Consider the following 16,682-nt stretch of genomic DNA (forward strand, 5'->3'; position numbering starts at 1 on the left):
CCAAGACCTGGAATGTTTGCAGACAATGGATCTGTATGACCTGACGCTCCCCCGTGTCCTCACCTCTACCATCCACTCCACTTCTGAGACACATCACCTGGATCAGCCCCCAGGTGCTCTCACCTCAGGCACAGCCCAGCAGCAGTGACTTCCGGGAGAGCTTGCAGTGAGTTGCTATGAACTCAACTACCAATAGTGGAAATTTCTTCCTGAGATTGAGAACACAGACTCAGAGCAATGTAGGGCTGGCCAGGCCCTCGAGAAGTCATCAAGTCCAGCCCCAAGTGCTGAGGCAGGACCAAGTCAACCTAGACCAGCCCTGACACGTGTTTGTCCAACCTGCTCTTCAGAAACACCAATGACAGGAATGCCACAAACTCTCCTGGAAGCCTATTCCAGAGCTTAACTACCCCTATAGCTAGAAAGTTTTTCCTACTACCGAACCTAAATCTCCCTTGCCACAGCTCATGTCCATTATTGCTTGTCCTACCTGCATTGGACATGGTGAACAACTGATCACAAGTCCTCTTGAAACAGCCCTTAATAGACTGTTTACACCCTGAAGCATGGGAGTTTCTAGCTGCTTCCCAGAAGCTTGGGTATTATGCCACTTTACTATGGACACCGGTTCTCATTATCCTGCTGAGATCTTAGCTCCTTGGTAATATCCAGTGGCAAGGTGGTCCACCAGCTAGGATCACGTGGGTATCAATTCCCTGCTGTTACAGGGGCTTCCGGCATTGGTGCACCTCAGACCCTCCTATTCTCTGCCTGTGGCACACAATAGTTTGCTCTCCTGAGGGCTGTAATACTTTGGTCTAATTCTGGTTGCTGGGGTGGTGCTTAGTGGCCTGTGAGATGCAGGAGGTCAGATTAGATAATCTTGGGGTCCCATCTGGCCTTAAATTCTATGGCCAGGTGTACGCTGCAAAGTTTTGCCGGCATAGCAGTAAGAGGTATGAAAAAAGAAAAACACTCCAAAGCTGATGTAGCTGTGCACCCCATGTAGACGCAGCTATATTGAACACTGTCAGCTTAGCCAAGATTGTTCAAGGAGGTGGCATTCCTATACTGAAAGAAAAACCTCCTTCAGTTAGCATATGCTGCATCTACACTAGGGTACTCTGCTGATAACCCTAGCCCTATACGGGGATAGCTGTATCTACAGAGCCCATGTAGTGTAGACTAGCCCTATGACTCTACACTGCAAAGGAAATCTCATGAAGCTGACTTTCAGAGCCCAGTTTAATTGACTAGGGCTCACGGGTCTCAAGCTGCAGGGCTATAAATAGCAGCCTAGATGTCCCTGCTCGGGCTGGAACCCAGCCTCTGAAACCTGGCAAAAGGGGAGGGACTCAGGTCTGGACTGCAGCCGGAGTGGGAAAGTCTAGACTGCTGTTTTTAGCCCCACAGTCCCGAGACCCACAAGCCCAAGTCAATTGATCCACACTCTGAGACTCAGCACAGGTGTGGGGGGGGGTCTTTGCAGTGTAGACCTATCCCGTGGCTTTAATTGTATCCTGCATTAAAAAAAAATCAAAATGAAAAATTCTGTTTCTTCGGTTCGAAACAACTTATCATTTCAAAATGAAGGTAATGTAGTATTATAGTAATTAGGGCTGTCAAGCGATTAAAAAAATTAATTGTGATTCATTGCACAGTTAAACAATAACAGAATACCATTTATTTAAATATTTTTGGATGTTTTCTACATTTTCAAAATGTATTGATTTCAATTGCAACACAGAATACAAAGTGTACAGTGCTCACTTTATATTTATTATTTATTACAAGTATTTGCACTGTGTAAAACAAAAGAAATAGTATTTTTCAATTCACCTAATACAAGTACCGTAATGCAATCTCTTTATCATTAAAAGAAAAGGAGTACTTGTGGCACCTTAGAGACTAACAAATTTATTAGAGCATAAGCTTTCGTGAGCTACAGCTCACTTCATCGGATGCATTTACATTAAAGTTGAACTTACAAATGTAGAATTATGTACAAAAAAATTCATTCAAAAGTAAAACAATGTAAAATTTTAGAGCCTGCAAGTCCACCCAGTCCTACTTCTTGTTCAGCCGATTGCTCAGACAAACAAGTTTCTTTACATTTGCAGGAGATAATGCTGCCCGCTCCTTGTTTTCAATGTCGCCTGCAAGTAAGAACAGGTGTTCTCATGGCACTGTTGTAGCCGGCATCACAAGATATTTACATGGCACATGCGCTAAATATTCATACATCCCTTCATGCTTCAACCATGATTCCAGGGGCCGTGCGTCCATGCTGATGAAGGGTTCTGCTCGATAACAATCCAAAGCAGAATAGCCCGACGCATGTTCATTTTCATCTTCTGAGTCAGATGCCACCAGCAGAAGGTTGATTTTCTTTTGTGGTGGTTTGGGTTCTGTAGTTTCCGCATCAGAGTGTTGCTCTTTTAAGACTTCTGAAAGCATGCGCCACACCCCATCCTGATCAGATTTTGGAAGGCACTTCAGCTTCTTAAACCTTGAGTCGAGTACTGTAGCTACCTTTAGAAATCTCACATTGGTACCTTCTTTGCGTTTTGTCAAATCTGCAGCGAGAGTGTCCTTAAAACAAACATGTGCTGGGTCTTCACCCAAGACTGCTAAACAATGAAATATATGGCAGAATGCGGGTAAAACAGAGCAGGGGACATACAATTCTCCCCAAGGAGTTCAGTCACAAATTTAATTAACGCATTTTTTTTAATGAGCGTCATCAGCATGGAAGCATGTCCTCTGGAATGGCTGAAGCACGAAGGAGCATACAAATTTTAGCATATCTGCCACATAAATACCTTGCAATGCTGGCTACAAAAGTGCCATGCAAATGCCTGTTCTCACTTTCAGGTGACATTGTAAACAAGAAGCCGGCAGCATTATCTCCTGTAAACGTAAACACATTTGTTTTTCTGAGCGATTGGCTGAACAAGAAGTAGGACTGAGTGGACTTGGAGGCTCTGAAGTTTTACATTGTTTTGTTTTTGAGTGCAGTTACATAACAAAAAAAATCTGCATTAGTAAGCTGCACTTTCACAACAAAGAGATTGCATTATGGTACTTGTATGAGGTGAATTGAAAAATACCATTTCTTTTATCATTTTTACAGTGCAAATATTTATAATCAAATAATATGCACTTTGACTTCAATTACAACATGGAATATAATATATATGAAAATGTAGAAAAATATCCAAAATATTTAATACATTTCAATTGGTATTCGATTGTTTAACAGTGCAATTGAAACTGCGCTTAATCGCGATTGATTTTTTTAATTGCAATTAACTTTTTTAGTTAATCACGAGAGTTAACTGCAATTAATCGACAGCCCTAATACATGCACCTCATGCGCGCGCGCACACACACACACACCCTATATCCATAAACATTCACATACACACACAGAGCAGAGTGCAGCCCCTCCAGCAGGGGGCAGCAGGGACGGACACACACACAAACACACACACACAGAGCAGGGCGCAACCCCTCCAGCAGGGGGCAGCAGGGGCACACACACACAGAGATCAGGGCCCAGCCCCTCCAGCAGGGGGCAGAAGGGACACACACACACACACACACAACATCAGGGCCCAACCCCTCCAGCAGGGGGCAGCAGGGACACACACACACACACACTCACACACACACAGAGCGCAACCCCTCCAGCAGGGGGCAGCAGGGACACATGCGTGCACACACACACACAGAGCGGGGTGCAGCCCCTCTAGCAGGGGGCAGCAGGGATGGGGACACACACACACAGATCAGGGCCCGGTCCCTCCAGCAGGGGGCAGCAGGGACGCACGTGCACACACACACACACACACACACACACACAGAGCAGAGTGCAACCCCTCCAGCATGGGGCAGCAGGGACACATACGCACACACACACACACACAGAGAGCAGAGCGCAACCCCTCCAGCAGGGACACACACACACAGATCAGGGCCCAGCCCCTCCAACAGGGGGCAGCAGGGACACACACACACACAAACGCACACACACACAGATCAGGGCTAGCCCCTCCAGCAGGGGGCAGCAGGGAAACACACACACAGAGATCAGGGCCCAGCCCCTCCAGCAGGGGGCAGCAGGGACAGACATGCGCACACACACACACAGATCAGGGCCCAGCCCCTCCAGCAGGGGGCAGCAGGGACACACACCCACACACACACAAACACACCCACATGCACAGCTACACACACAGAGCAGGGCTCAACCCCTCCAGCAGGGGGCAGCAGGGACACACACCCACACACACAGAGATCAGGGCCCAGCCCCTCCAGCAGGGGACACGACCATGGAGACACTCAGGGATCCTGGTTCAGCAGGCAGTGCTCAGATGCTCAGACCCCCTGAGGCAATTTGCCCGCACCCAATATGTTTTGAATTTAACATTCTGGGCCAAAAATCGGAGATGATGTTTAAGGCCATGAAGTTAGTACATGGAGTAGAGAAGATCCTGGGTTCGTGCTCAGGGGCAGGGGGTAGGGTGGCTAATTTCACTTACATTTTCTTACACCATCCTCTGATCTCTTCTAACTACCTGGCACCAGACCCCCAGCTGGTGTCAATTAGCCGTAGCTCCATTGGAGTCAATGGGACCAGATCCCCAGTGTGACGGGTTCCCCCGAGTGCAAACTGAACTGGGGTACTGCTGAGTCCTCTGTGCCTCTAATCTGGGCTCCCTTTCACTGTGATGTGCAACAAGCTGCAAACCCCTCCAGGGCCTGCATTTACACAGACAGCCACAAGCACGGACACACCCAGCTAGTTACATGAATGCTTCTCTCAGCCACTCATGAGCTAACAATAGAGAGGCTCCAGCCAATTCCCCGCAGCTCCCCAGCCTCAGACCCCAGGGCTGTACCCTCCTGCCCTGGTCAGAAGCCTGACCAGTATAAATTTATAACCCAGTCCACCCCTCCCTCAGTGTGGACAGGACATGCACCGGCCTTTGTACCTGAGCTGAGGTTTCCCCAGCACTTCCACCAAAACACACTGCTTTAAGTAAAGTATAAAAACAGATTTATTATCGACAGAAAGATGGGTTTTCAGCGATTATAAGTGGTAGGCATAAGAAAAATCAGAGAAAGTTACCAAAGAAAATAAGAGAATAACGCACAATCTAAATCTTAAACCTTATTACACTAGGCAGTATTTGGATCAGCAATTTTCTCACCCCACTGGATGTTACAGTTCTTAATACACAGGTTTCCCCTTAAGCCTGGACCATCTCCTCAGATGATCTTCATCTTCTCAGCATTCCAGTTGCTTCTAGCATAGGTGGGGAAGGAGAAAGGCCAAGACATGCTGCAAGCAATAGTTCCTTATTTTATACCCTCACTCCATGTGTCTGGGAGACTCTTGCCCGGTCTTGTCCCAGTGAGCTTTGCTGCGTCACAGTGATCCAGTAAACCCCCATTGTGTGGACTGTCATTGAAATGCAAATCCTTTGATTACAACTCCCCTACTGATGAATGGCGGTGGAACAGCCTCCTGGGTGAGGGTCTTTTGTATGTCACTAGCAAACTTCCAGATATTTCAGAAACAACCGTACAGCAAAATCTCATACCTGTATACACTCTAATGATATACATATTTGGATAGAACAGCGGGTTCCAGCAGATCATGACCTTTCATGTGATACCTTACATGGCATGTGTCGTTATGAAATATCACGACCATATGTGAATGATGAAGTTTGTGGATGATACCAAGCTGGGAGGGGTTGCGAGTGCTTTGGGGGACAGGATTAAAATTCAAAATGATCTGGACAAACCAGAGACATGGTCTGAAGTAAATAGGATGAAATTCAATAAGGACAAATGCAAAGTAATACCCTTAGGAAGGAACAATTGGTTACAGACATTCAAACTGGGAAATGACTGCCTAGGAAGGAGTACTGTGGAAAGGGATCTGGGGATCATAGTGGATTACAAGCTAAATATGAGTCAACAGTGTAACGCTGTTGCAAAAACAGCAAACATCATTCTGCGATGTATTAGCAGGAGTATTGTAAGCAAGACACGAGAAGTAATTTTTCCACTCTACTCCGCACTGATTAGGCCTCAGCTGGAGTATTGTGTCTAGTTCTGGGCACCACATTTCAGGAAAGATGTGGACAAATTGGAGAAAGTCCAGAGAAGAGCAATAAAAATGATTAAAGGTCTAGAAAACATGACCTGTGAGGGAAGATTGAAAAAATTGGGTTTAGTCTGGAGAAGAGAAGACTGAGAGGGGACATGAGAACAGTTTTTAAATACATAAAAGGTTGTTACAAGGAGGGAGAAAAATTGTTCTTCACGGCTGAGCATAGGACAAGAAGCAATAATGGGTTTAAATTGCAGCAAAGGAGGTTTAAGTTGGACATTAGGAAAAACTTCCTAACTAAGCACTAGAATAAATTGCCCAGGGAGGTTGTGGAATCTCCATCACTGGAGATTTTTAAGAGCAGGTTGGACAAACACCTGTCAAGGATGGTCTAGATAATACTTAGTCCTGCCTTGAGTGCAGGGCACTGGACTAGACACCCTCTCGAGATCCCTTCCAGTTCTATGATTCTATGAATCTGGGGGTTACAGGGTGCCACTGTGAGGTACACTGTGTCACAAAAGCCTTTGAACAACCTGAGTTTGCACATGCTCAGTACAGGCTTGTTAAAGTTTTGCAGGCCAGCTCTACACCCAGGGAGAGATTGCAATGGGGGAACGACACACTGGGCTTGGTGCAATTCTTGTCTTTTCCTGCATGGTTTACTGAAAGATTCAACAACGCTCCTTTTCCATTCAACACCAACACCGCTCAGCAAAAAACGGGGAGGGGAGACATGTGTAGGCCATTCCCTTTTCTCCGCCCCACCCTCCTGGTAACAATTAGAGCAGCCTTGAGGTCGCGCAAAGTGCTATTTAGCTGCAAGAGCCTCCAGAGAGTCCAGCTATTCTCAAACTCTTGGCTAAAGCATTTGGTGTCTGCGGCCAAACACTCCCAAAATCCCATCAGAGAAGTCCCCCAACAGGGACTTTAAGGGGTGATGGGCTAGTGCCCCCTTCATTCCAATCATAGAATCACAATGTAAGTCCAGACAGGACCAACACGTCCTCGAGTCTGACCTTCTATACAGCTCAGGTCAGAGGATCTTACCCAATTACCCCGGAACTGGGCCCAGTCATTTGTGTTCTGGTGAAAGCAGCTTCCAGAAAGGTGAAAAGACATCAAGACACGGAGAATCCACCACTCCTCCCAGGAGTTTGTTCCAATCTCTCAAAGATTTGTGCTTAATTTCTAATTCCAGTTTGTCTGGCTTCCACTTTCAGCCAGTCCTGGCTTTCCCTGCTGGTTTAAAGACCCCTTCCGTACCTGGTATTTTCTCCTTGTGACGGTACTTATACGTAAGGCTGCGAGTCTGTCATGGAGGTCACTGAAGTCATGGATTCTGTGACTTTCCGTGATTCTGCAGCAGCTGGTGCTGGCTCAGGGGCAGCCCGAGCCAGGCAGCCCCTGGACCAGCAGCAGCAGTTTGGGTGTGTGGGAGGTTGCTCAGGACTAGGGGGTTGCAGGGGGCCGTAGAGGTGCTTACTTCAGGGTGGGGGCCTTGCCGGCTCCCACTCTCAATAGGTGGAGGAGGGGCAAGGGGGTTCCATGCCTGTGCCTGCAGGCCCCGCCCCCGCAGCTCCCATTGGCTGCAGTTCCCGGCCAATGGGAGCTGCTCCTGGGAGCCAGCGCTTGTGGCTGGAACAATGATTGGAGACCCGTGGCCGGAGCTGCAGGAACTCGCGGAGCCCGGTAAGGAACCTGCGAGCCCCACCAATCCCCCACCACCCCAGCAGCAGCAGGGGTCGCCCCCCTCCCCAGCACCAGCAGGGGTCCCAGCCATGCGCCGTGACTCAGCCCCACTCCCCCCCCGCACCAGTGGGGGTCCTGGCTGCAAACCGTTGCTGTCCCCCCACCCTAGCACCAGCAGGGGTCCTGGACCACCACCCCCCACACCACTGGCAGCACCCCCAGACCTCCGCCCCTTATTACCGCCACGCCGAAGTTTTAGTTAGGGATATATAGTAAAATTCACGGGCCATAAATTTTTGTTTGCTACCCATAACCTGTCCATGACTTTTACTAAAAATACGTGTGACTAAAACGTAGCCTTACTTATATGTCAAAATCAGGTCACCCCTCAAACTTCTCCAAGCAGACTGAGCTCTTTAAGTGTCCCCTGCTCAAATAGCAGAATGGGAGCCCCAAAAATTCATGAGATTGGCTTGAAAAAAAAATCACAAGATTTGACAAATAATAAACCTTTGGGGGGGGGTTTGTTTGTTTGTTTTATATATTTGCCTTCTGGGGTTGGACCTTTCTAGGGTCAGGTTTCACAGGATTTCTCCGCAACCCAAAGGGCTAGAAAATGAGTTACCTTTTTTTTTTTTAATGAAAGCGCAGATTCTTACCAAAAAACCATGGCTCCAAGAGCTGAAGAAGAAACAACACAAGAAACAACACGTCAAGAAACAACACAAAATATCATCCGACAAAGTCACGCGAGACAGTCGAGGAAGGTACACACCCGATCCAGACAGGAAGTGAAAGTGAAAGTGGAAGTACGTAGGCAGGTGGCAGTGGGTCATTCACGGGGCTGGGATTTTGGCCTGCACACCGGAGTTTAACATCCCTGCTCTTGCAAAGCATGTGGGGGGAGGCACTCTCAATCACATGGGCAGAGCTGGAGTGGGACGTCCGTGTCCCAGGTCAAGAAGAAAGGGAACATCTTCTCAGAGAAAGGGTAGTTGAAAGTGAAGATGTGCTCCATAGTGTCATTGTTGTAGAAGGACAGTTGTCCAAGGATGTAGTCTAGATGCACCTTAATCCTGCGCAGAGGCTCCCGTAGGAAAAGCGTCGTCTTAGGGGTGCTGAGCGCCTGGTACTCCCCATTGTTCAACTCCAGCCCCCAGAACCCCTGCTCAGCCGTTAGGTAGAAATACCCCTTCCTCTCCACTGACTCCCGGGCGGCGCCGACGATCCAGCCTTTCCCGGCACCCACCTCCACTGCCCAGTCCAGCTGCCCACCAGAGATGCCCGGGGCACCCAGCACGCAGGGCTGGAAATCAAAACGCTCGGAGTTGCTGGGAAGGTACTGAGGGCGGTCCCCGAGCCTCATGCTTTTCTGGTCTCGGGAGATCAGCAGAGTGGGGAATGCGGTGTTGGGATCCAGCTTCACCTCCACTGGGGAGAGAGAAGCAGAGAGTTAGGGTGAGATCTTGGCATGCAGCACCACGGCCACTGCAAAATCTCACCGCGCCCTGGGCTGGTGGTATCGGACTGTCACTGACCTTTCTTCTTGCTTCCGAAAAATCGATCGCACAGCTCCGAGACCAGCTTCTCCTGCTGGTCATTGTCGTCATCCTCACTCGCACCAGCCGGCTCTGGCGACTGACGGAAAACTACGAGACACACGAGAGAAATAATTACCCATGGGCGAAAGTTCCTCCGAAAGGGACAAACGGAGGCAGGCTGGCGGGAGCTCAGGCTACAAACTCCCAGGGTCAGCCCCATTGTAGATACATCGCTTCCCACTAGGGGGTGCTCTAGTGAGGATAGGCAATCTCTACAGAGGGAGGAATCAAACCCTGGGAATGTTGTATTGTCTTCTCCCTCTCTCGTTTTATACATGAACAATGCACTACACCTACAGCTAGCATTGGCAGCATTCGATATTTATGGGTGTATAATGCCGAGGGATAAATATCGATGTTTATTTTGAAGCTTTTTTTTCTATTTTATCGACTGAAATTTTCACAGGTGCTGGAAATTTCGGGTTTTAAGCATTTTGTTCTATTTTGATCAACCAACATTTTCACAGTTCTGCCACATTATGGGTTTTAAGCCTCTCTTTTTTCTGTTTTTATCGATTTAAATTTTTCAGAGTTGCAGGAAATCCTTTTTTGGGGGGAAAAGGGGAGTCAGACAATACAGTAACTCCTCACTTAAAGTTGATGTTAATGTTAAGTTGTTACATTGCTGATCAATTAGAGAACATGCTTGTTTAAAGTTGCCGAATGCTCCCTTATAATGTTGTTTGGCAGCCGCCTGCTTTGTCCACTGCTTGCAGGAAGAGCAGCCCGTTGCAGCAAGCATGGACAGGCAGCCCCTCTATCAGCTCCCCCTCCCCTAAATTCCCTGTGCAGCAGCCGCCAGTTCTGGGCGTTAGCCACTAGGCCACTCTTGTTGGACGAGGGGAAACTGAGGCATGCCAGGGGATGACCCTCCCCCCCATTTACCAGAAAGCTCCAGCAAGAAATGAGTCAGACCACAGGGGGAAACGAGGGGGGATCTCCTCTATCAATTGCCGGCGGTTCAGCTGTTCCTCCCCAACTGCCATGTGCTGCTGCTGCCCTCCATCTTGGAGCTGCTCCCAGGAGACTCCTGCTTGCTGTGCGGGGGGGGAGGATGGGAAGAGGGGTGCTGATGTCAGGATATCCCCCTCCCCCTGATCCTGTACCCCATCTCCATAGAGCGCGAGGGACAGGACAGGGCTCAAGATGGAGGGAGCTTGCGGGCAGCCGAGGCTGTCTCAGCTTGCTGGTCTACTTACAAAGGCAGCATACTTAGAGTGAGTCAGTGTACTTAAAGGGGCAGCATGCGTCTCTCTCTCTCACACACACAGGGTGTGTCTCTGTCTCTCTCTTCCATGCTGTGTATCCTCCCTCCATTCGTGCTGCCTTGTAGGGTGTGAGGCTACATTAACAACAATGTGTTAATGCTTGAGGGATCAGCCGAGAGCTAGTTCATCATTTAGCAGCAAGGCATTCCCTGGGAAATATCCCACCCTCTTCCACCCTCTAACTACACCACCTCAACCAAGCTTCACAATCATCATCACTGTGTACAGTATTAAATTATTTGTTTAAAACTTACGTGTGTGCGTGCGTGTCTTTTGTCTGGCGAAAAAAATTTCCCTGGAACCTAACCCTCCCTATTTACATTCATTCTTATGGGGAAATTGGATTTGCTTAACATCATTTCACTTAAAGTAGCATTTTTCAGGAACATAACTGCAATGTTAAGCGAGGCGTTACTGTAATTACTTAATGGCAGGAGATGCTGAGATTCCAAAAGTTAAAGTTTTATAGCCAAATTGTCCACATCCCACCTCAAAATGCACAAAGTAAATACCCTTAAATCAAACTCTAATAAGGTCTCAAGCCGCATTTTTGATTAATGTTGATGGGAACATTTTTTTGTCAGTCCCTGTGTGCACAATGAAATCGACGTATTATCATCAGGGATATTTTTTTGTCGGTCCGTGTGTGCACAGTGAAATCAATGTTTACCGACATTTCGCAATAAAAATCTCACCCTTCCAAGCCAATCTCTAGGCTGGATCCAGCTGACACATCCACATGCACTGCTTTAACTTAGGTGCACTTTGAAACCGATGTGAAAGGCAGAGAGGACACCCTGAGGCTGGGCCTATGCTAGAAAGATGTCACGGGGTGACACTGGTCCTTTAAGACAGAGGAGGTCAGTGCACCTGTGACCGGTCAATTGGCCCCCAAATGGGCATAAAACCGGTTACCTGGGCCCTAGAGGGAAGAGCTTGGATGGGAGCTGGAATTGTTGGTGAGAACGGACCAAAGCTGGCGAGCCCTTAAGGGAGGACTCTGGAGAGACGTGAGGTGCTGTTATTGACTCTTGAGTGGGTGACCTGGAGGTGAGATCCCCAAAGATAGCAAACACGGATCTGATGTTCACCATGGGCACCGGAGATTGGTTTTGCACCAAGGCTTTGGGGGAATTACCACACCGGTGCCTGGCAATAAACGATGCCCAGAGGTGGGCTTTGTATCGGATGCTGTTCCTTTGTAGAGGTGGAAGAAAGGGGAAACTGAGGCAAGGCGCCTCGGCCGTGCCATGGCCCAATGCAGGAGGGTACCCCTGGCTGGGCCACACTGCCACTGGCATTGGCATAGCAGCAAATCGCCTCTAGCATCTAGATTCCAGGGCCTGAAGGAATCTTTGTGATCATCTAACCCAGTTGCTCTCAGCCTTTCCACACGACAGGACCCCTCTCGGGAGTCTGATTTGTCCTGCGAGCCCCCAAGTTTCACCTGACTTAAAAACAACTTGCTTACAAAATCAGACCTAAAAATACCAAAATGTCACAGCCACACTAGTACTGACAAATTGCTGCCTTTCTTGTTTTTACCATATAATATAATATAAATGGATTGGAATATACATATTGTACTTACATTTCAGTGTAGAGTCTATAGAGAAGTATAAGCAAGTCATTGTCTGTATGAAATTTCGGTTTGTCCTGACTTCACTAGTGCTTTTTATGTAGCCTGTTGTAAAACTAGGCAAATAGCTAGATGAGTTGATGTACCCCCTGGAAGACCTCTGCATACCCCCGGGGGGTACATGTACCCCTGGTCAAGGACCACTGGTCTAGCCTGACCTCTATATGACACGGGCCAGAGAACTGCCCCGAATAATCCCTAGAGCAGAGAAAAAACAGCCAATCTCGATATAAAAATGATCAGGGATGGAGAATCAAACACGAGCCGTGCTGAATTGTCCCAGTGATTAATTACTCTCACCATTAAACATTTATGCTTTCTTTATTGTCTGAATGTGTCTAGCTTCAACGCCCAGCCATTGGACGGGGTCTTTAGACCTTCCTCTGCTAGACTGAAGAGCCTGTTATGAAATATTTGTCCCCTAGGTAAATACTTATAGACTGGGATCAAGCCCCCCTGAACCTTCTCTTGGTTAAACTAACTAGATCGAGCTCCTGGAGTCTGTCATTGTAAGGCAGGTTTTCTAATCCTTTAATCTTCTCTGACCCCTCTGCAATGTACCCACATCCTTCCTGTAAGAAAGGGGCAGGTGCTTAGGCATTTGGCCTGGCATTTGGCAGCTCTGGGTTTGATCTGCTGCTTCGCCACAGATGCCCCAAGCGACTTGGGACAAGCCGCTTGCACCTGGCCTACCCGTCAAACGCATCCCGGCGTAGCTGCTGGGGGAAAACAACTGCTGCCGTGATCAACAGAGCCCAGCCAGCAAAGCCCCCACTGCTGACAGCCGAAAGCATCTAGCCTAGCTGCAAAATGAGATCAACCCCACCACGTTTGTTGGACGGTGAAAATGTCACACCCCGAGAGCCGGATATGGGTCAACCTCATCCCCCGCATCGTCACAGCTGGGTTGACAGATTCCTCCATTCCGCTATTTTTCAGATGGGGAAACTGAGGCACAGAGAGGGGGCCGGGCTGTGATTTGTCTGGGATCACCCAGCAGCAGAGCTGGGAATGGAACTGCGGTCTGCTGAGTGCCAGTTCTGGATGCTAGCCGCTAGGCCACCCTTGTTGGACTGGGGGAAACTGGGGCACGCCAGGGGGATCAAAAAGTTCCAGCAAAGAATGAGTCAGACCATAGGGGGAAACAAAGGGGGATCTCCTCCATCTACTCACCCTCCGGCATGTCCTTTTGGATCCTTAGTGACAGATCCTTCCGGTTAATATCATCCAATATCTTCACCGCCATCTGCAGAGCCCTGGACTCCTGGTAAGCCTGGACCATGGCCCGAGCTATGTCCATGGCGTCGGCCACCTCCGTCTTGGAGCGGGGGATTCGCTTGTAGCCGTCTTCCAGGGAATAGTTCTCCAGGTGAAACTTGAACATCTTGAACTCTCTTGCTTCTAGATCGTTCAAATACTCGACGAGCTTGCAGGACGCGCTCTCTGCCATGTCTACCCTGGGCCGGCGTCCCAGATCTCAGCAGGAAATCATCCTGTGCAGAGGTTAATACAAATATCTACTGCTGTCCATCTGTCCATCTCAAAGCCCTTTATGAAGGAGGGCAGTATTATTAGTGCCATTTTATCGATTGGGAAACTGAGGCACAGAAAGGGGGAAGTGACTTGCACAAGGTCAGGATCGAACACAGGTGTCCTGACTCCCAGCCCAATCTAACCACTAGCCCCCACTCCCCTCCCAGAACCAGGGATAGAACCCAGGAGTCCTGATGGCCTTAGACACGGCCTAGCTCCACCCACTGGGCCTTGCAGCCTGGGGGTCAGTTACCAAGTGGCTGCTGGTTGTACACCAAGCTAGGGCTGGCTGGAAATTTGGCTGGGAAATGCTGATTTTGTCACCATCAAAATATTTCAAACAACGGGTTGCGTTTTGGCCAAACAGCCCGCGGCGCCTAACCCCTCTGGAAACCAATGGGAGTTGGGCATCCCACCGTCTACAGCCATCCCACTAGATTTTAGGCACCTCCATCCCTTTACAAATCAGTCCCTTGGCAGTAATAAAACACCCACGGCTGAGTGGTGCCAGCGGCCTCGGGCTCACAAGGCTCAGGCTGCCGGGCTAGAACATGGCCACGTAGCCATTCCAGCTCGGGCGGGAGCCAGGGCTCTGGGACCTTCCCTCCTTCACAGGTGTTGCAAGGATCAATAAATCCCCAGAGGTGCTCAGACAGTGGCTAGAGACCCGAACTGGGATGCAGGATACCTGGGACCTCTACCCGGCTCTGCTGATAGAGGACTTGGGACAAATCACTTCCTCCCACCATGCCTCAGTTTCCCCATCTGTACCATGGGATTAACGATCCCAATTTCCTTTTCAGAGCACTTCAAGAACTGCTGACGAGAAGACCCAGGTGCTATAGGATGTTATTAAGCACCTGACACAGACACAATCCCACATCCCGCCTCCACTCCCACCCCGCACCACACACACCCCATTGCAGAACTGGGACTGGACCCCAAATCTGGACTCCTCGTTGTGCGTCCCTGCAGCTGCCCCATGCCGGTCCTTTGCCTCCATTTCATCACCACCCCCTGCTTTGGGCACAGGGAGTTTGAACCGCTTGAACCTGGCTTGAACCGCCAGGCCCCCAGTGCCCCCTTGGGTCAGCACCCGGCCTCCAGCCACTTGGCTGCTGAGAATTGGCGTCACCCCCATGGGGAAGTCAGAAGGCAGCTGAGAGCTCCCAGGCCCAGCTGCTGCGGCTCTCTGTCCCCTGCCTGCCTGCTCCCCCGAAGAGCCCGGGGCGGCTGTGGGGGGGGGAGCAAAGCAGGGGGGAGCAGGAGTCAGAGAAGACAGGGGGTTATCAGGAGGGGAGGGGTGGAGAGGAAGAAGGTCTCAGGGGGGAGGGGAGGAAGAGGCGAGTCAGATGGGGATCAGGAAGGGAGGGTGGAGAGGAAGAGGGTTTGAGGGGGAAGGGGAGGAAGAAGGGGTCAGGTGGGGGTCAGGAGGGGAGAGTGGAGAGGAGGGCCTGGGGGGAAGGGGAGGAAGAGGGGGTCAGATGGGGGTCAGGAAGGGAGGGTGAAGAGGTGGGTCTGGGGGGAAGGGGAGGAAGAGGGGGTCAGATGGGGGTCAGGAAGGGAGGGTGGAGAGGAAGAAGGTCTGGGGGAAGGGGAGGAAGAGGGGGTCAGATGGGGGTCAGGAAGGGAGGGTGGAGAGGAAGAGGGTCTGGGGGAAGGGGAGGAAGAGGGGGTCAGATGGGGGTCAGGAAGGGAGGGTGGAGAGGAAGAGGGTCTGGGGGGAAGGGGAGGAAGGGGGGTCAGATGGGGGTCAGGAGGGGAGGGTGGAGAGGAAGAGGGTCTCAGGGGGAAGGGGAGGAAGGGGGGTCAGGTGATCAGATGGTCAGGAGGGGAGGGTGAAGAGAAGGAGGGTCTCGGGGAGGGGAAGAAGAGGGGGACAGGTGGGAGTCAGGAGGGGAGGGCTGGGAAGGAAGAGGGTCTCAGGGGGGGAAGGGGGGGTCAGGTGATCAGGTGGTTAGGAGGGGAGGATGGAGAGGAAGAGGGTCTCAGGGGAAAGGGACGGAAGAGGGGGAAGGGAACAGGAGAAGAAGAGGAGGTCGGGGGAGGAAGAGGGGGCAGGAGAGGAAGACGGAAGGGGGAGGAGGTCAGAGGGGGAAGGAGACGGGAGAGGACCAGGAGGGCAGACGAGAAGAGAAGGGGGTCAGGGGAGGGGACGGGGACAGCACTTCATTAATGGTGAAGAGCTGACGCAATATTTTTACTTTCATAACTGACAGGCCAAGCCCAGAAGTGCCGGGGTTAGGAAGTAACAAGCCCAGAGGGGCCGGGGCTCAGCCCTGGCCCAAATTAAGCCCTGGAGGGGGGATAGGTGAGAGCGGGGGGGGGCAGGAGGGAGGAGAAGGTGCCTGAACATGCAGCTTGTGGGGAGCCACCTCCAATCCCCGAGCATTGCCCCAACCCGGCCCCACTCACCACCAGCAGTGAAAGCGAAAGAGCTTGCAGCAGAGGGAGGAGGGACAAAGGCCACCCCCCCCCCACACACACACACACCATCTGCCCGGGTCCAGCCTTCCCTTAGCCCAGGGCTGCTGTGCAGAGCATCCACACAGCGGGCAGGGGTAGGCCAGAGCCAGCCCGTCTGCGTGTGGAGGCTCACGGGGGAGCTGGGCAGAGGGTGGCACAGGGAACATGGGGGGAAAGGAGGGATACAGGGCAATAGCAATCTGGCTTTTCCCTGTAGATCAGGCCTCTGCTTTGATTCTGTCGCCCCTCAATCTGTCTGTCTAGCCCCATACACCTCCCTCTGTCTCTCTCTCTAACCCCATACATCCCTTATTTGTCTGTCTAGCCCAGTACACCCCTGCCATCTGTCTGTCTGT

The 16,682-nt window shown here is 50.5% G+C and overlaps 2 protein-coding genes across 2 annotated transcripts in view; both read right to left on the bottom strand.

Annotated features, from left to right (window-relative positions):
- Positions 1-8,579, bottom strand: part of LOC119847446 (butyrophilin subfamily 1 member A1-like) — a 99,909-nt gene extending 91,330 nt beyond the window's left edge. The window contains exon 1 of the mRNA XM_043501185.1: positions 8,479-8,579. The gene's annotated coding sequence lies outside the window, so the exon portion shown is untranslated. The remainder of the gene's footprint in view (positions 1-8,478) is intronic.
- On the bottom strand, positions 8,441-16,336 carry LOC119846922 (E3 ubiquitin-protein ligase TRIM7-like). The gene is made up of 4 exons (XM_038381164.2): positions 16,276-16,336; positions 13,501-13,820; positions 9,358-9,468; positions 8,441-9,250 (listed from the first exon to the last, which is right to left on the bottom strand). Exons 2-4 carry the CDS (start codon positions 13,775-13,777, stop codon positions 8,733-8,735), a joined length of 906 nt encoding a protein of 301 aa, XP_038237092.1. The 5' UTR covers positions 13,778-13,820; positions 16,276-16,336; the 3' UTR covers positions 8,441-8,732.
- Positions 16,337-16,682: the final 346 nt, after the last annotated feature.

Source organism: Dermochelys coriacea, chromosome 23 (genome assembly GCF_009764565.3).
Source record: "Dermochelys coriacea isolate rDerCor1 chromosome 23, rDerCor1.pri.v4, whole genome shotgun sequence".
Taxonomy (NCBI): domain Eukaryota; kingdom Metazoa; phylum Chordata; order Testudines; family Dermochelyidae; genus Dermochelys; species Dermochelys coriacea.

Coding starts and splice junctions, on each gene's coding strand:
- LOC119846922 (XM_038381164.2), bottom strand. CDS start 13,777: ATGGCAGAGAGCGCGTCCTGCAAGCTCGTCGAGTATTTGAACGATCTA. Junction 9,469..13,500: donor CCAAAAGGACATGCCGGAGG/GTGAGTAGATGG, acceptor TGTGTCTCGTAG/TTTTCCGTCAGTCGCCAGAG. Junction 9,251..9,357: donor TTTCGGAAGCAAGAAGAAAG/GTCAGTGACAGT, acceptor CTCTCTCCCCAG/TGGAGGTGAAGCTGGATCCC.